General features: G+C 43.0%; 1 protein-coding gene across 1 annotated transcript in view; it reads right to left on the reverse strand.

The window, feature by feature from the left end:
• The window catches only part of LOC130272682 (histamine H3 receptor-like), a 71,886-nt gene extending 58,862 nt beyond the window's left edge, over positions 1-13,024 (reverse strand). The window contains exons 1-2 of the mRNA XM_056518521.1: positions 12,484-13,024; positions 5,393-5,559 (exon numbers count right to left, since the gene is read on the reverse strand). Coding sequence (XP_056374496.1) covers positions 5,393-5,559; positions 12,484-12,727 — 411 coding nt within the window. The 5' untranslated portion in view covers positions 12,728-13,024. The remainder of the gene's footprint in view (positions 1-5,392; positions 5,560-12,483) is intronic.
• Positions 13,025-20,200: the final 7,176 nt, after the last annotated feature.

Consider the following 20,200-nt stretch of genomic DNA (forward strand, 5'->3'; position numbering starts at 1 on the left):
TTTTTGATATTATGCTGAGAAGCAATCAGATCATTATACAAGATTGTAGATGTGCGCTATGTCTGTATTCTACCCGAATTTAATTTGCATATCTGTTTAACTTTCTGGAGCCAGTTGATATATATATATATATATATATATATATATATATATATATATATATACATTAAAAAAAAAGTTTTTTCCTGGATAACCCCTTTAATCCTTCCAGTACTTATCAGCTGCTCTATGCTCTATAGGAAGTTGAGTAGTTTTTTTCAGTCTGACCACAGTGCTCTCTGCTGACACTTCTGTCCATGTCTGTAGAAGCAAATCCCCATAGCATACCTCTCCTGCTCCGGACAGTTCCTGACATGGAGAGAGGTGTCAGCTGAGAGCACTGTGGTCAGACTGAAAAGAACTACTCAACTTTTTGTGGAGCATACAGCAGCTAAGTACTGGAAGGATTACAAATCTGTTTATTTTTCTGGCACCAGTTGATCTGACAAAAATTTTTTTTAATAAAAATGTTTTCCACTGGAGTACCCCTTTAAGCAGGGCCTAATGGTATGGTGACAGATCCTCTTTATGCTCAAGTTGTTAGATATACAGATCCTTAGACATCAACCTGTTCCTCAATCTAAATTAATTTCCTAGTGATCTCTGAGCTTTCATGTCTTCTGTAAAATCTTTCCTACATATTTGGCTTTGTTTTTAATCTTAAAGGGGTATTCCAGGCAAAAACTTTTTTATATATATCAACTGGCTCCGGAAAGTTAAACAGATTTGTAAATTACTTCTATTAAAAAATCTTAATCCTTCCAATAGTTATTAGCTTCTGAAGTTTTCTGTCCAACTGCTCAATGATGATGTCACGTCCCGGGAGCTGTGCATGATGGTAAAATATCCCCATAGGAGCTGCACAGCTCCTGGGACATGAGTCATCAGAAAGCAGTTAGACAGAAAACAGCAACTCAACTTCAGAAGCTAATAACTATTGAAAGGATTAAGATTTTTTAATATAAGTAATTTACAAATCTGTTTAACTTTCCGGAGCCAGTTGATATATAAAAAAAAGTTTTTGCCTGGAATACCCCTTTAACACCTTAAGGACGCAGGACGTAAATGTACGTCCTGGTGAGGTGGTACATTTACGTCCTAAGCATAACCGCGGGCATCGGAGCCAGGGACCCGCCGGCAATGGCCGACGCCCGCGATCTCGCGGGCGTCCGCCATTAACCCCTCAGGTGCCGGGATCAATACAGATCCCGGCATCTGCGGCAGTTCGCGATTTAAATGAACGATCGGATCGCCCGCAGCGCTGCTGCGGGGATCCGATCATTCATAACGCCGCACGGAGGTCCCCTCACCTTCCTCCGTGCGGCTCCCGGCGTCTCCTGCTCTGGTCTGAGATCGAGCAGACCAGAGCAGGAGATGACCGATAATACTGATCTGTTCTATGTCCTATACATAGAACAGATCAGTATAAGCAATCATGGTATTGCTATGAATAGTCCCCTATGGGGACTATTCAAGTGTAAAAAAAAAATGTAAAAAAATTTAAAAGTAAAAGTAAAAAAAAAGTGAAAAATCCCCTCCCCCAATAAAAAAGTAAAACGTCCGTTTTTTCCTATTTTACCCCCAAAAAGCGTAAAAAAACATTTTTTATAGACATATTTGGTATCGCCACGTGCGTAAATGTCCGAACTATTAAAATAAAATGTTAATGATCCCGTACGGTGAATGGCGTGAGCGAAAAAAAATAAAAAAAGTCCAAAATTCCTACTTTTTTAATACATTTTATTAAAAAAAAAATTATAAAAAATATATTAAAAGTTTTTTATATGCAAATGTGGTATCAAAAAAAAGTACAGATCATGGCGCAAAAAATGAGCCCCCATACCGCCACTTATACGGAAAAATAAAAAAGTTAGAGGTCATCAAAATAAAGGGATTATAAACGTACTAATTTGGTTAAAAAGTTTGTGATTTTTTTTAAGCGCAACAATAATATAAAAGTATGTAATAATGGGTATCATTTTAATTGTATTGACCCTCAGAATAAAGATCACATGTCATTTTTACCATAAATTGTACGGCGTGAAAACAAAACCTTCCAAAATTAGCAAAATTGCGTTTTTCGTTTTAATTTCCCCACAAAAATAGTGTTTTTTGGTTGCGCCATACATTTTATGATATAATGAGTGATGTCATTACAAAGGACAACTGGTCGCGCAAAAAACAAGCCCTCATACTAGTCTGTGGATGAAAATATAAAAGAGTTATGATTATTAGAAGGCGAGGAGGAAAAAATGAAAACGTAAAAATTAAATTGTCTGAGTCCTTAAGGCCAAAATGGTCTGAGTCCTTAAGGGGTTAAAGCAGCATTGTTAAGTCCTATAGTAACACATAGATATAGCAACCTCAAGGAAACAAGTGTTAGAGTATGTTCACATCACATGGTATGATGTCCATTTAGTGGATACATCAGATGAGCTTCCAAAGTACAGTGATCCCTCAACTTACAATGGCCTCAACATACAATAGTTTCAACATACAATGGTCTTTTCTGGACCATTGTAATTTGAAACCAGACTCAACATACAATGCTATGGAATCTGCAAAACATGTCAATGGCTGGAAGAACCGACCAATCAGAATGGACATTTCACTGGTAAAACCCCTGTAGTCCTAAAGTGCATGCACTGACTGGTGTCTGGTAGCGCCTCCCTACAGTACAGGGAAGTATTACATGTTCTGTACTATTTACCTGTGCCACAGTTAGCTTCTCCTTTGGGCATCAGGTGAGGGCGGCTCCATTTTACTTTTTTTTTTTTAGGACATTGCGTGTTCTGTACAGGACCCTGAAGAAGCTCCTGTCCTCTATATAGACCAGTGTTTCCCAAAGAGGGTGTCTCCAGCTGTTGCAAAACTACAACTCCCAGCATGCCCGGACAGCCGAAGGCTGTCCGGGCATGCTGGGAGTTTTAGTTTTGCAACAGCTGGAGGCACCCTCTTTGGGAAACACTGACATAGACAGTGATTTACAGCTTCCAGCTGATCTTTCTCAATTTTATGTGTAAGGATTTGCTTTATCTATATTAGTTATCTACTTATTTTTCTTTAATCCTCACTTTTTCCTATTTTTGGATGACATTTTGGTGGCTTCAGAACCAATTACCAGGTTTCCATAGAGTTATGGTCTCAACATACAATGGTTTCAACATACAATGGTCGTCCCAGAACCAATTAATATTGTAACTTGAGGGACCACTTTACATCCTAAAAATGTCTATGCCCTCTAAATTGCAGACAAAAAAAAATGAAATAATGTTTTTTCAGTCTCTGTCTGCCTGATATAAATCCGTATATTGTGAAAAATGAAGTATGGAATAGCATAGTAGAATACATTATTCCATCCAAATGTTAAATGGATAGCTGCTGTCGTATGTCAACGTGTCAACGTATAGCAACTGTCACAGGGATCCATTAAACAGATACATCATCAACTTTCAGTAGCTTTTCATGACGTATCCATTAGACTAGGTTTTCCGACAGGTTTTTTTCTGGCGTTTTTTTTAAATATCTGCCACTGCAGTTTTTTAGTCAAAGTCAGAAGTGGATCCAGCAGGAAGGAGAAGTATAAGTCCTTCCGTTATATTTCCCATTGCTTTTGAATTCCATTCTGGCTTTAGCTCAAAAACTGCAGTGGCAGGTTTCCCAAAAAAAAAACACCAGAAAAAAACATGTGTGGAAACCTAGTCTTAAAGGGGTACTACACTCCTAGACATCTTATCCCCTATCCAAAGGATAAGGGATAAGATGCCTTATCGTGGGCGTCCCGCCGTTGGGGACCCCCGCGATCTCCCTGCTGCACCCGGCATTTTTTTTAGAGCATCGGGTGCAGTCCCGGAGGTTCGTGACATCACGGCCACGCTACGCTCGTGACGTCATGGTCAAGCCCCCTCAATGCAAGTCTATGGGAGGGGGTGTGACGCCCCCTCCCATAGACTTGCATTGAGGGGGCGTGGCCGGGACGTCTTGAACGGGGCATGACCTTGACGTCACAAGCCTCTGTCCCACAGGCACGCACCGGATGTCTGGGGTGCTGCAGCCGAGATTGCGGGGGTCCCCAGCAGCGGGACCCCCAAGATCAGACATCTTATCCACCATCCTTTGGATAGGAGATAAGATGTCTAGGGGCGGAGAACCCCTTTAAGCAGGTGCCGGCTGCTTAGCTCACATGTCTAAACTTTCAAAATGGAAATGGATTTAGGTGGCAGATTGAACATGTTTCATTTTCCACCAGAATCCGATAGTAGCTGTGCACATGCCCTCTCCCCGGGGTCTCCCTGCCTACATACCTCTCCTCCCTGCACTTCACCTTCTCTGGCCAGAGCTGCAGCAGCATCATGCAGAGCCCCGCAGGTGACCCCACCAGGCCAAGGCTGCCTGCTGAGGGGTGGAAGAGTCAGAGAAAATGGAGTGTGTGTGTAGGGGAGGAGCCATACCGGCGATATGGGAGTGGTCAGTGCTGTCGGGGTGTTCTATGTATTGCACTAGCATACAGCTTGCACTATCAGTATCATCTTAAGCCCTTATGGTGCTGAGACTGCAGGATGTATTAGTGCAGCACATAGCCCAGGAAGACTGGAAGAATTTGGTAAATTTCTGAATATTTCCGTGGCCTAACGCCATGGAAATAAGCACCAAATCTGCTTCTTTTCTGCTCTAGTACCATGGAGTAAAAAAGGGCACGTATTCAAGAGGAATTCAGCTAGGACATTTTTTATGTACCCTCATAGGGGCATTTTGAATTTTTAATTTGCCCTCATAGTGGCATCCATGTGTGTGTATGTGTGTGTGTATGTGTGTGTGTGTATGTGTGTGTGTATGTATGTGTGTGTGTGTGTGTGTGTGTATGTGTGTGTGTGTATGTATGTGTATGTATGTGCGTATGTATGTGTGTGTGTGTGTATGTGTGTGTGTGTGTGTGTGTGTGTGTGTGTGTGTGTGTGTATGTGTGTGTGTGTATGTATGTGTATGTATGTGCGTATGTATGTGTGTGTGTGTGTATGTATGTGTGTGTGTGTATGTATGTGTGTGTGTGTATGTATGTGTGTGTGTGTATGTATGTGTGTGTGTGTGTGTGTGTGTGTGTGTGTGTGTGTGTGTATGTATGTGTGTATGTATGTGTGTGTGTGTGTGTGTGTGTATGTGTGTGTGTGTGTATGTATGTGTGTATGTATGTGCGTATGTATGTGTGTGTGTATGTATGTATGTATGTATGTATGTGTGTGTATGTGTGTGTGTGTATGTGCGTGTACCCTTTTAAGAAAAAGTGTTTTACCAATAAACAAATAATTACCACATTTAACCCAAAAAACTTAACTTTCATATATGTGATACTTACAGCCATGGTGACGCAGAGGAATCTGTCATAACTTATTAAAGCAACATTAAATGCTGATGCTGTGCACAATGTGTAGTCAACTACCAGCCATAATTTACATAAAAATCTTCCCAGCAACCACTTTCCTGTCACCAAATATGGAATATACAAAGGGATGGCAACTGCCCCTGATAGCATAAAAGGAAGAGATTATTATCCATAGTGAACAATGAATATGCAAACAGTTCAGCATTAACTCACAGGACATCACTAGGTATGACATGTAATGGAATACAGTATGTGTGCTAGTGCCCCCTGTCTACAGGTTGCAGAACAGCAACAGAACTCTAAATAACTGCCATAAAAAAACATTGAATATTATATTTGACAATCCAGCAATTATGTCAATTCAACAGAAAAACAATTACAATTTAGAATCTGCAAAAAAAAAAAAAAGTTAAAGGGGTACTCCACTGGAATTTTTTTTTTTTTTTTTTTTTTTAACATCAACTGATGACAGAAAGTTAAACTGATTTGTAAATGACTTCTTTTAAAAAATCTTAATCCTTACAGTACTTATCAGCTGCTTTATGCTCCACCGGAAGTTCTTTTCTTTTTTAATTTTCTTTCTGTCTGACCTCAGTGTTCTCTGCTGGCACCTCTGTCCATTTTAGGAACTGTCCAGAGCAGTAGAGGTTTGCTATGGGGATTTGCTCCTACTTTGGACAGTTCCTAAAATGGACAGAGGTGTCAGCAGAGAGCACTGTGGTCAGACAGAAAAGAAATTCAAATGAAAAGAACTTCCTGTGGAGCATACAGAAGCTTATAAGTACTGGAAGGGTTAAGATTTTTAAATAGAAGTCATTTACAAATCTGTTTAACTTTCTGGCACCAGTTAAAAACAAAATTGTCATAATGGCATATTTTATATCAGAAATATTTTATTTAGATTTGACCATAAAGTATTTTTTATTTATTTCAATATATACGAATCATTTTATGTGAATAACTAATTTAGAAAGTCATTTTTTATAAGGAATATGAGAACATTTGTGTATTACATGCAGCCTATGATGTGGTTTTATTACACACCGAGTTTATTAAAAATAATAATAGAGAACAATAGTATATGTACATATAAACATATAGTACCATTTCAACATGTGGCATTCTCAGAAGAAAACAAAAGGGGAAAAAATGTATAGATATTTCACACACACACACACACACACACACATATATATATTTGTATATGCACCATGACATACAGTATATAGTATAGCTGCACATGGAAGAAAATATACAATAGCTGCAGTAATTAGTATGGTAACATCTATTCAGCATATTGTATATAACACCCATAATCCATATATAAGCATAAGCTCTCTTGGTTCTTTATACTATGCTTTAGTTTCTATGTATCTGGACATATGTAAGCTGCATATCTTATGTATACTATGACTGGCTTTATATCCTATGCTATGGACATATACGTACATGATGGCTGTATATATGGATTTGTGGTGGCCCAGTACGGGATGGTGTGTCCCCATACTTCTCCTGCCCTGTGAGGCAGAGTCTCTCAATGTCCCCAGGGCCCCCTTTATGTGTTATCCCCTATGTACATAAGTTGTATAATATAATGTACTTTTTCATTAATAGCTTTTACCATGTGATTGTTACCCAGGAAGCACTAGTGACCAGGTGACCCCCCAAGTGACCTATGGGCGCCTTGCACATCCCCCCTATAAAACCAGGGGTGGAGCTACAAACTTTCTCTTAGCTCATTGCTATTCCTGCTGAGGTCCAGTGTAGTTGTCTCAGTGTGTGTGTCTGGAGCATTGGAGGCCACAAGTCAGCTCAAGTAAGCTCAAAGTCATCTTCATGTCAATTGTCAAGTCAGTCAAGTCTTCTATATAGTCAACGTAGCCTGCACTAAAGTGTCTCTACATACTGCAAGTCCCAGCAAGCCTGCGAGGTCCCCCTGTGTCACTGGTAACCTCCTTGGGATAATGGCTGTACTGCATAGACTGTGTCATCTGTCTACCCTCAGTAAAGCTACCGATGTCCATAACTTGGTGTCGGTGTCTTCATTGCCCCCATGCCTAATCCAAGACCAGCGGTATTACCTTCGGGTGGTTAAGGCTAAACCACACCCTGGCGTCAAAACAAGAAGGGGTTAATAACATCTGCACCTAGGGTTATAATAGTAACGTAGTAAAATAGTTCATAAGGTTGAAAAAAGACCAGAGTCCATCTAGTTCAACCTATAACCCTAATGAGTCCTTACTGAGTTGATTAAGAGGAAGGCAAAAAACCCTCATACTAGAGGTAAAAATTCCTTCCCGACTCCAATTATGGCAGAATAGATCCCTGGATCAACATGCTGTCCCTAAATATCTAGTATACATAACCAGCAATGTTATTATTCTCCAAAAATGCATCCAGACCCCTTTTGAACTCTTTTACAGAGTTCACCATGGCCACCTCCTCTGGGAGAGAATTCCACAGTCTCACTGCTCTTACAGTAAAGAACCCTCGTCTGTGCTGGTGTAGAAACCTTCTTTCCTCAAGACGTAGAGGATGCCCCCTTGTTATAGATACAGTCCTGGGTATAAATAGATCATGAGAGAGATCTCCATACTGCCTCCTGATATATTTATACATAGTTATTAGGTCGCCCCTAAGCCTTCTTTTTTCTAAACTAAATAATCCCAATTCTGATAATCTGGGTACTGTAGTCCTCCCATTCCCCGTATTATTCTGGTTGCCCGTCTTTGAACCCTCTCCAGCTCCACTATATCGTTCTTGTACACTGGTGCCCAGTACTGTATACATATTCTATGTGTGGTCTGAATTATTTCCTTGTCGTGGGCATCTATGCCCCTATTGATGCACCCCATGATTTTATTTGCCTTGGCAGCAGCTGCCCGACACTGGTCACTACAGCTAAATTTACTATTAACTAAGACCCCTAAGTCCTTTTCCACATCAGTCGTCCCAAGTGTTCTCCCATTTAATATATAACCCTGTCCCAGATTTTTCTTCCCCATGTGCATTACCTTACATGTATCAGTGTTCAACCTCATCTGCCACTTCTCAGCCCAAACCTCCAACCTATCCAGATCCGTTTGTAAATGTGCACTGTCCTCTATTGTGTTTACCGCTTTACAGAGTTTAGTATCATCTGCAAAGATTGCTACTTTACTATTCAACCCCTCTACAAGGTCATTAATAAATATATTAAATAGGACAGGACCCAAGACTGACCCCTGTGGTACCCCACTAGTTACAGTCACCCAATCAGAATAAGTAACATTAATAACCACCCTCTGTTTCCTATCACTGAGCCAGTTACTTACCCACTTACACACATTCTCCCCCAGCCCCATCCTTCTCATTTAATGCACCAATCTTTTATGTGGCACCGTATCAAATGCTTTGGAAAAATCCATATATATATAAGACATCCAGCTATTGCCCCATGTCCAGTCTGGAGCTCACCTCCTCATAAAAGCTGATCAGGTTAGTTTGACAGGACCAATCCCTCATAAAGCCATGCTGATATGGGGTCATACATTTATTTTTATCAAGATACTCCAAAATAGCATCCCTTAGAAAACCCTCAAACAATTTACATACAATGGAGGTTAAACTAACAGGTCAATAATTCCTGGGGTCACCTTTTGTCCCCTTTTTAAATATTGGCACCACATTTGCCACGCGCCAGTCCTGGGGAACAGTCCCTGTTACTATGGAGTCCCTGGATATTAAAAATAGAGGTCTGTCTATAACAATACTTAAAGGAGTACTCCAGGATAAGAAAACTTATCCCCTATCCTAAGGATAGGGGATGAGTTTCAGTTCGCGGGGGGTCCGACCGCTGGGGCCCCCAGTGATCTCCTGTACGGGGCTCTCGGCTCTTTGCCGAAATAGCTCATTTCGACCACCGCATGATGTGGCATCCGACACGCCCCCTCAATAAATTTCTATGGCAGAGGCGGAGGCTGCTGATTGCAGCGCTCCGGCTCTCCCATAGAGATGTGTTGAGGGGGCGTGTCGGCTGCCGCGTCATGCGGTGGTCGGACACAGCCCCTGGCTGCTGACTGTCGGGGCCCCGTACGGGAGATCGCGGGGGGCCCCAGCGGTCGGACCCCCTGCGATCTGAAATTTATCCCCTATCCTTATGATAAGGGATACGTTTTTTTTTATCCCGGAGTACTCCTTTAATTCCTTTAGAACACGGGGGTGAATGCCATCTGGACCTGGTGATTTGTCTATTTTGATTTTTTGTAGGCGGCACTGTACTTCTTCCTGGGTTAGACAGGTGACCTGTACTGGGGAGTTTACCTTATCTCACTGTATTTCACCTGGCATTTCAATTTCCTCTATGAATACAGTGGAGAAGAATTTGTTTAATATATTAGCTTTTTCCTGATCCCCATTTATAATTTCTTCCTTATCATTTTTTAAAGGGCCTACACTTTCATTTTTCACATTTTTGCTATTTATATAGTTAAAGAACATTTTGGGGTTAGTTTTACTCTTCTCTTCAGGGGTGGGCGTGATTAAGACCGGGACTTTGATGGACTTTAGGACATCACTATTTCCACAGTTTGTGCCCCTCAGTTAATGTTGTCCAGAGACATAAAGCTCCTTGTTGGATCTCTTGAAATACCTTTGTTTGCTGTTTTCATGACACATTCTGCACATGGTTCACATTCTGCACAAGGCACTAATAGGGAAAGCTAATTACCTTTATTTGCTTATCTTCCAGATTTACTGTCACCTGTATTGTCTTTACTGCCCCTTCCCCCCTGTGATGTTCCTTCCTATAAAAGGAGACACTGGTTCCTCAATAAAGATATAGATTTCTATACCTGAAGACTGGTGTTACCTGGTTCTTTGGATAAGGGGACACGATATTCTCTAGTTCTGCCTATAGATATTGCCTGTGGTATGCTGGGGCTTGTCGTCTGGAAGAAGAAGTCGCTCTTGGTGTAGGGGGACACTGAGAGGTCCCTGGTCAGTCCATCACAATATATATATATATATATATATATATATATATATATATATATATACGGTATATTGTTGTTCTCTATAATTATTTACCTGGGTGAATAATAATACATATTTGTCTGTATTATTTGTCCAGATATATTTTCTGACATTTAATGTTTTTCTATATTATGGCCACCTGAGCTATCTATAAACTATTTGTAGGAATTATTACCTCTATATATTTATGCTATATACCAAATAATACATGGGCAGTTATAACGCTTTTCTCTATATATTAGGGCGGTGAACATATTAGCAATGGTTTTTACTTTAGTTTCTTGTGTGCGTATATATATTATATTGTAAATAACTCTTTGTTACTTATTAATGCTACATACTTTATTTGTTATTGTGGATATCATGTTGAGAAAGGTTGTGATGGCCAAAATGTTCAGATTGGTAATGTAACTGCAAGTGGATAAAGTGCATTATATCCATCATGGATTGCTGTCAATGCCATTTCATACTAATATGTGCTGTGTCATATGGACAGTGATAAAATCATTTTAAGAAATAAAAAACTTGCTACTGATTTTCTATACATGCTTTTGTGCCTTACCAGCCTTCAGCAGGCACCCCTAAAGGAATCATAGTTACATAGTTAGTACGGTTGAAAAAAAGACACGTCCATTAGGTTCAACCAAGAAGGTGAAGGCAAGGGATATTGTGAATGGAGGGGATGGGATGTGATTCTATATTTCTGCATATGCACTAATGTTATTTTGTTGTAGGAATTTATCTAACTCTATTTTGAAGCCTCAACTGTTCCTGCTGCGACCAGTTCCTGAGGTAGACTGTTCCATAAATTCACAATTTTTATGGTAAAGAAGATTTGTTGCCCCTGTAGATTAAACCTTTTTTTCTCCAGATGGAGGGAGTGCTTCCTTTCCTTTTGAGGGGTTTTACCTGGAATGCATGGTGAAATATTAGGAATCTTCTTTGACATCTAGACCCTACTACTATATGGCAGACAGTAAGGATATGTTTACACACTACACGTTATACAAATTCCTAAAAAAAATTATTCTCTTCTAGTTAAGGTTGTTTCTAAATCTCAGAATGTTCTGTAACTAAAATGCTATTTGTAGCTAGATTGTCCCTATTGTAACTATTTGTCCCAATAAAGCATAAAATGATAAAAAAAAATTACAAAAATGGCTTGACAACATGAAAACCATGAAACGTTAACCAGAGTATGGCTGCATTCACACCTCGTTTTCAGCCTATGGTTGCCGGATTCGGCTGGGGTATAGCAGCGCGCGGGTTTCCCCTCCCCCAGCTGGATTCGGCAACCGTAGGCTGAAAACGTAGTATACTATGGTTTTAGGTCCGGTCAGGAAACCAGATACGGGTAAAAAATTTGCCGACCGGAGTCACGGTTTGACTCCGGTCGGCTCATTAAAGTAAATGGATTTCAGCGCTGGTCCGGCTGGGGTACGGGAGTGCCCAGTTTTCCACTCCCCCAGCCGGATCTGGCAACTGTAGGCTGAAAACGAGGTGTGAATGCAGCCAGCCTTTGTCTTAAGATGATTTTTGTGTGTAGTCTATAAATATTGTTTTTGTTTAGAAGATCAACAACCCATCCTGTCCCAATCTGGAGTGATTGTTACAGTACATTAGTCTAAGCAATTCCACCCTAGAATTTCTACCTTATACTGGACATGGGACTGATATTTTTACATGGGTAAAAAATAATGCAGATTTTCTGCAGCAAAAAATTCACACAATTCCAGCAGAAAAAACGCAGCTGTAAATATGCACCCAATTGTGCAGTTTTTGTACCGAGTTGCAGCTGCTAATAATCAAATGTAAAAAAATAAAAAATAAAAAAGGTAAATAAAAAAAATAAAGTGTTAGAAATCCACGGTTCCCATCAGGAGTGTCTTCACAGCCACATCTGTAACAATACATTTATACATTTTTTTTCAGATTTGACTTCCCTATTGTACATGAAATAAAGATTTGGAAATCAAACTATATGAAAAGGCTGCAGAACATTTCATGATACAACTATGTATTCAATATAAAGGAATAAAACATAGACTTACCTAATAAGAAATCACAGATGGCCAGATTCAGAAGAAAGAAGTTGCTTTGACTTCTGAGCGTTTTGTCTAAAATAAAAGCGAACATTACCAGAACATTACCAAGAATTGTGATCACAATCAGCAAAGATATGAGCACAGTCAAAATGGCTTTGATACTTTCAGAATAAAGCAGTTCAAAACTAGCAGTGCCATTCATAGCAGAGACATTGACCCCTGTGTTATTGCTGTGTGTAATGGCTGACATTCTAGAAACAGTATTTCATCTATGTCTCAATAATGTTAGAATGATGTTTTCCCCTTTATCATAGTATTGTTTATGAAGACCATGAATTATGTTAAGTAAAGGGGCAAACAATGTGCAGCGTTACAGAAATGCCCTTCACATGCAAGTAAGGTATATAAATCATGAGTCCTGTGAAAACACGAGTGCCACATGTACCCAATGTATATAGGGCATCAATGCTGCTGAGACAATCTCTATATACAAATCTCTCTCTGGGGTCATGGCAAACTGTCAATGTCAATCCCAAAGCAATTTATCATCATTTCATTTATGGAGCTTCAACATTTGGGAATAAAGTGCTTTTTAACAGCTGTTGTCTTTTTGCTATTAAAGGAAATGTGTCATCAAATAATTGTTCTGTTAAATAAAATTTTTTCATTGTTCATATATTTTTGGGAAATTTTTATATATATATTTTTTTATAAATTCACTTGTCAGGACATATGAAACATAGTTATTATTTCCCACTGTTGACCAGCAGAGGAAGCTAAAAGGAGAATGTGGAAAGCAAGAAACTTGAAACTTGGCTGCTGAAAATTTGGCCTTGTTCCTCTTCCTGCTGGTGGAGAAATTCCACTATGTAGCGCCATTTTGTTGAAGTCTGCACAGTGGTAAAGTACAGTTGCCACCCTAGCACTACACAGGCTACAGGACGCTATGTATTAATTGTTTTGTGGACCTGAGGAAGGCACCTGCTAGTGCCGAAACGCGTTGTCCTTTTACTTGAACTTCAATAAACTGTCCTGTGCTACCGTGGCGTCCTGAATTCTTTCCCTAACAGCAGTAGCGCTCGTTCCAAACCCCCTTTTCTTGTTCGATTTTTCTCCTGTCTCCATTGTTTCCGTATCCTTGCGGATACGGATAGGGGATTCGAGCTGCACAATTGTCCTTACCGCCCTTCACCCCGCACCCTTCCCAAGTGAGGTGCTGTCTTTGCTGATAACCCCAGCGAGACATCACATTACTTTGGGTGCAGTGGGTGTTTTATCATCCAATTGCTTCCTTACTACACACTAGAGAGCGCCCCTTAGCACACTTAGCACAATCAGGTACACATTTTACTTTATTTTCTAAATTGTGGCAGCACAGGTTAACAGGGAACATATTCTGTAGTGGCGATCTAATGCCCAGTGATGTGTAATATCAGGCCTGGAGAGAAGACACAGACTTCTGCTTACTGTATACAGCTATCTATATAGATGGGGGTATAGTTCCTCAGAAGTGCTGGTTATATGCCTTATATTGGATGCTACAAAAAAGCATGTTGTATTTACAAAAGACCTGTGAATGTAATCTGTAACCTGCTTTATTGGGGTTCTTAGGGGTGCCCTAACCATAAAATGCTTTGGGGAGAACTATCAAAACCTGTGCAGATAAAACTTGACAAGTTTCCATAGCAACCAATCAGATCGCTTCTTTCATTTTTCAGAGGTCTTAACAATTAAGAAGAAATCAGATTGGTTGCTTTGTCAACTTTTTCCCTGCACAGGTTTTGATAAATCTCCCCATTTATTAGTTAAAGGGGTACTCTAATACATCTTATCCCGTGGTCGTCATGCTACACACTCAGAGGCTCCAGTGCTGCGGAGAGCTCGCAAAGGTGGTGCTGAATGACAGATTGCGGGGGTCCCCAGCGGCAGGACTCCCGTGATCAGACATCTTATCCCCTATCCTTTGGATGGGGGATAAGATGTATTAGGGCGGGAGTACCCCTTTAACAAATGTGTTTATAATGGCCTCTGTAGTTACACACATGGGCCATCTCTAAAGGGTTAATACTTCAGTTCCCTGTAGGCACCTGAAGTAACCATGGCAACTATAAGGACCACAGTTTATGTCATAAAGGAAGATCCAACATAACAAGGTCATGCTGCCATCTTGGATGCGCCTTTGGACCTTGAGCTTGACTACCTTACTCTACTCTACCCTTGATGTTATTTGGAGGTTCTAGCAGGGAAAAAAAGTTGTCTGCTTTAGACAACCCCTTTAACCCTGTGTTCACCTACTCGAGATGTAGACCTGGATCTGAAAGGGAGAAATCAACCCCCGCCTAGCTATCAATTTGGAGATGGATATGGCGGCCATACTTTTCTCACATTCGGTTTAGTATGTGTGTTGTCTGTTTTTGTAATGTCTGTTTTTGTTATGCTGTTGTCTGTGAATTGGGTAAAATGTAAAAATACTTAAACTGTGCTATGTTACTGTGGTGAGCCACGGTGAATGGTGGGACCATGGGGTGCAGCAGTGGTGGTGGATGGGGCAGATAATATTAACCCAGGGGGCAAGGTTGATTATTGAAGGTTAATTATTATTGAATGTTATGGTAGGATTCACTTATTATTTTGCAAACATTTTTATTGTCACGATTCGACTGGCTGGAGGTGGATTCTCTGTGCCAGAGAGGGATTGGCGTTGACCGTGTCGGTGGACCGGTTCTAAGTTGCTACTGGTATTCACCAGAGCCCGCCGCAAAGCGGGATGGTCTTGCAGCGGCGGTAGCAACCAGGTCGTATCCACCGGCAACGGCTCAACCTCTCTGACTGCTGAGATAAGCGCGGTACAAGGGAGTAGACAAGAGCAAGGTCGGACGTAGCAGAAGGTCAGGGCAGGCAGCGAGGATCGTAGTCCGGGGCAACGGCAGGAGGTCTGGAACACAGGCTAGGAACACGCAAGGAAACGCTTTCACTGGCACAATGGCAACAAGATCCGGCAAGGGAGTGCAGGGGAAGTGAGGTATAAGTAGGGAAGTGCACAGGTGAAGGTACTGATTAAAACCTCATGCGCCAATCAGTGGCGCACCGGCCCTTTAAATCGCAAAGACCCGGTGCGCGCGCGCCCTAAGGAGCGGGGCCGCACGCGCCGGGACAGCACAGACGGGGAACGGGTCTGGTAAGCGAGTCGGGATGCGCATCGCGAGCGGGCGCGTCCCGCATCGCGAATCGCATCCCGGCTGGGAACATTATCGCAGCGCACCCGGTCGGCAGGTCTGACCGGGGTGCTGCGAATAGGAGAACGCTGTGAGCGCTCCGGGGAGGAGCGGGGACCCGGAGCGCTCGGCGTAACAGTACCCCCCCTTGGGTCTCCCCCTCTTTTTGGAACCTGAGAATTTGAGGATAAGATTCTTGTCCAGGATGTTGTCCTCAGGTTCCCATGACCTCTCCTCTGGGCCGCAATTCTCCCAATCAACCCAAAAATTTTTTTTTACCTCTGACCGTCTTGGATGCCAGAATTTCTTTCACCGAAAAAACATCAGAGGACCCGGAAACTGGAGTGGGAGAAACAACTTTGGGAGAGAAGTGGTTAAGGATGAGTGGTTTAAGGAGAGAGACATGGAAAGCATTGGGAATACGGAGAGAAGGAGGAAGAAGGAGTTTGTAAGAGACAGGGTTGATTTGGCCCTTGATTTTGAAAGGACCAAGATAACGTGGTCCCAGTTTATAACTGGGGACACGAAAGCGGAAATACTTGGCGGAGAGCCATACTTTGTCTCCGGGAGAAAAAATGGGGGGAATTCTTCTTTTCCTATCGGCATGTTTTTTCATCCGGGATGTGGCCTGTAAGAGAGAATTTTGAGTCTCTTTCCATATGGTGGAGAAGTCCCGAGTCACCTCATCAACAGCGGGCAAACCAGAGGGCATGGGAGTGGGAAGGGGGGGGGAAGAGGGTGACGGCCGTACACCACGAAGAATGGGGATTTAGTGGAAGAAATTGTACGAGAATTCGGCCCATGGTAGAAGATCTGCCCAGTCATCCTGGCGGGAGGAAACAAAATGTCGCAAATTGTCACCCAGAACCTGATTAATTCTTTCTACTTGCCCATTGGATTGGGGATGATAAGAAGACGAGAAGTTTAATTTGATTTTGAGTTGATTACAGAGGGCCCTCCAGAATTTAGACACAAATTGAACGCCTCTATCTGAGACGATATGCGTAGGCAGCCCGTGAAGGCGAAAAATGTGTATAAAAAATTGTTTCGCCAACTGAGGCGCAGAAGGAAGACCTGGAAGAGGGATAAAATGTGCCATCTTGGAGAATCGATCAACGACCACCCAAATAACTGTGTTGCCATGGGATAAAGGTAAGTCAGTAATAAAGTCCATACCAATCTCAGACCATGGTCGTTCAGGAACAGGCAGAGGATGGAGGAGACCAGCAGGCTTCTGGCGAGGGGTCTTGTCCCGGGCAAAGACTGTACAAGCCCGCACGAAATTAACAACATCAGCTTCCAGGGTAGGCCACCAATAAAATCGAGAGAAGAGCTGGATGGATTTTTTGATGCCAGCATGGCCTGCAAGGTGTGAGGAGTGTCCCCACTTGAGAATCCTGAGGCACTGGCTTGGAGAGACGAAGGTCTTCCCTGGAGGAGTTTGTCTGATGCTTCCACTTCAGAGGCATCCGATGAACGAGAGAGGGCATCAGCCCTAATGTTCTTGTCAGCAGGGCGAAAATTAATTTCAAAGTTAAAACGGGCAAAGAACAACGACCACCTAGCCTGGCGAGGGTTCAGCCGTTGGGCAGACGGAAGATAAGAGAGATTCTTGTGATCAGTGTATATAATAACTGGATATTTGGATCCCTCCAGCAGGTGCCTCCATTCCTCAAGCAACAATTTTATGGCCAGTAGTTCTCGATCACCAATGGAGTAGTTTTTCTCCGCCGGAGAGAAGGTCCTAGAAAAGAAACCACAAGTAACAGCATGTCCGGAAGAATTTTTTTGTAGGAGTACTGCTCAAGCTCCCACCGAGGAGGCGTCTACCTCCAGTGAGAAGGGCTTGGATGGATCAGGTCTGGAGAGTACGGGAGCAGAAGAAAAGGCAGTCTTGAGATGATTGAATGCGTCTTCCGCTTGAGGAGGCCAGGACTTAGGGTTGGCGTTTTTCTTGGTTACGGCCACGATAGGAGCCACAATAGTGGAAAAGTGGGGAATAAATTGTCTGTAATAATTGGCAAACCCCAAAAAACGTTGGATAGCATGGAGTCCGGAGGGGCGTGGCCAATCCAATACGGCTGATAGTTTATCTGGGTCCATTTGTAGTCCCTGGCCAGAGACTAAGTATCCTAGGAAGGGAAGAGATTGACATTCAAAGAGAAATTTTCAATTTTGGCATATAATTGATTGTCCCGAAGTCTCTGAAGAACCATTCGGACATGCTAGCGGTGTTCTTCTAGGTTAGCAGAAAAAATCAAAATATCGTCTTGGTAAACCACAACACAGGTATATAGAAGATCACGAAAAATTTCATTTACAAAGTCTTGGAAGACGGCAGGGGCGTTGCAAAGCCCAAAGGGCATAACCAGAAATTCAAAATGTTCATCTCTGGTGTTAAATGCGGTCTTCCACTCGTCCCCCTCCCTGATGCGGATGAGATTATATGCACCTCTTAAGTCCAGCTTGGTAAAGATGTGGGCGCCTCGTAGGCGATCAAAGAGTTCCGAGATAAGAGGTAGGGGATAGCGTTTTTTTACAGTGATTTTATTAAGTCTGCGGTAATCAATGCAAGGGCGTAGGGAGCCGTCTTTTTTGGAAACGAAAAAAAATCCAGCTCCGGCAGGGGAGGAAGACTTGCGGATAAACCCCTTTTTTAAATTCTCTTGGATGTACTCCGACATGGCTTGTGTTTCCGGAGCAGACAGAGGATAGATTCTGCCCCGGGGTGGAGTAGTACCAGGGAGGAGGTCAATAGGACAGTCATAAGGCCTGTGAGGAGGCAAAGTCTCTGCTTGTTTTTTGCAAAAAACATCAGCATAATCCAGATAGGCCTTGGGGAGACCAGATATCAGAGGAACCACAGGGTCTTGACTGACAGTACAGGGAGCAGGCTTAAGACAGTCCTTGTGGCAAGAAGTACCCCAGTTCTTGATTTCCCCGGTGGTCCAATCGAGGGTTGGGGAATGGCGTTGAAGCCACGGTAGTCCAAGAAGAATTTCCGAAGTGCAGTTAGAGAGGACCAGAAATTCAATTTTTTTGTGATTGGGTCCGATGCACATTAAGAGGGGTTCCGTGCGGTAACGCACAGTACAGTCCAATCTTTCATTATTAACAGAGGCGATGTAGAGGGGTCTGGCGAGACTGGTCACCGGGATGTTGAACCTGTTGATGAAAGAGGCCAAAATAAAATTTCCTGCAGATCCGGAATCCAAGAAGGCCATAGCTGAGAAGGAGAAGGTAGAAGAAGAAATCCGCACAGGCACAGTAAGACGTGGAGAAGCAGAGTTCACCTCAAGAGCTGTCTCACCTTTGTGCAGAGTCAGCGTGCGTCTTTCCTGACGTGGAGGTCGGATAGGACAATCCTTCAAGAAATGTTCGGTACTGGCACAGTACAGGCAAAGGTTCTCCATGCGGCGTCGTGTCCTCTCTTGAGATGTCAAGCAAAACCGGTCAACTTGCATAGCCTCCACGGCGGAAGGCACAGGAACGGATTGCAGTGGACCAGAGGAGAGAGGAGCCGGGGAGAGAAACCGCCTTGTGCGAACAAAGTCCATATCCTGGCGGAGCTCCTGATGCCTTTCGGGAAAACGCATGTCAATGCGGGTGGCAAGATGAATAAGTTCATGCAGGTTAGCAGGGATTTCTCGTGCGGCCAGCACATCTTTGATGTTACTGGATAGGCCTTTTTTAAAGGTCGCGCAGAGGGCCTCGTTATTCCAGGACAATTCGGAGGCGAGAGTACGGAATTCGATGGCGTACTCGCCAACAGAAGAATTACCCTGGACCAGGTTCAGCAGGGCAGTCTCGGCAGAAGAGGCTCGGGCAGGTTCCTCGAAGACACTTCGAATCTCCGTGAAGAAAGAGTGTACAGAGGCAGTGACAGGATCATTGCGGTCCCAGAGCGGTGTGGCCCATGACAGGGCTTTCCCAGACAGAAGGCTGACTACCTTTGACCTTTTAGTTGGAAACTGGTCCGACATCATCTCCAAATGCAGGGAACATTGTGAAAGAAAACCACTGCAAAATTTAGAGTCCCCATCAAATTTGTCCGGCAATGATAAACGGAGGCTGGATGCGGCCACTCGCTGCGGAGGAGGTGCAGGAGCTGGCGGAGGAGATGATTGTTGAAGCTGTGGTAGTATCTGCTGTAGCATCACGGTCAGTTGAGACAGCTGGTGGCCTTGCTGCGCTATCTGTTGCGACTGCTGGGCGACCACCGTGGTGAGGTCAGCGACAACTGGCAGCGGGACCTCAGCGGGATCCATGGCCGGATCTACTGTCACGATTCGGCTGGCTGGAGGTGGATCCTCTGTGCCAGAGAGGGATTGGCGTGGACCGGTTCTAAGTTGCTACTGGTATTCACCAGAGCCCGCCGCAAAGCGGGATGGTCTTGCAGCGGCGGTAGCAACCAGGTCGTATCCACCGGCAACGGCTCAACCTCTCTGACTGCTGAGATAAGCGCGGTACAAGGGAGTAGACAAGAGCAAGGTCGGACGTAGCAGAAG

The sequence above is a fragment of the Hyla sarda genome, chromosome 5 (genome assembly GCF_029499605.1).
Source record: "Hyla sarda isolate aHylSar1 chromosome 5, aHylSar1.hap1, whole genome shotgun sequence".
NCBI lineage: Eukaryota > Metazoa > Chordata > Amphibia > Anura > Hylidae > Hyla > Hyla sarda.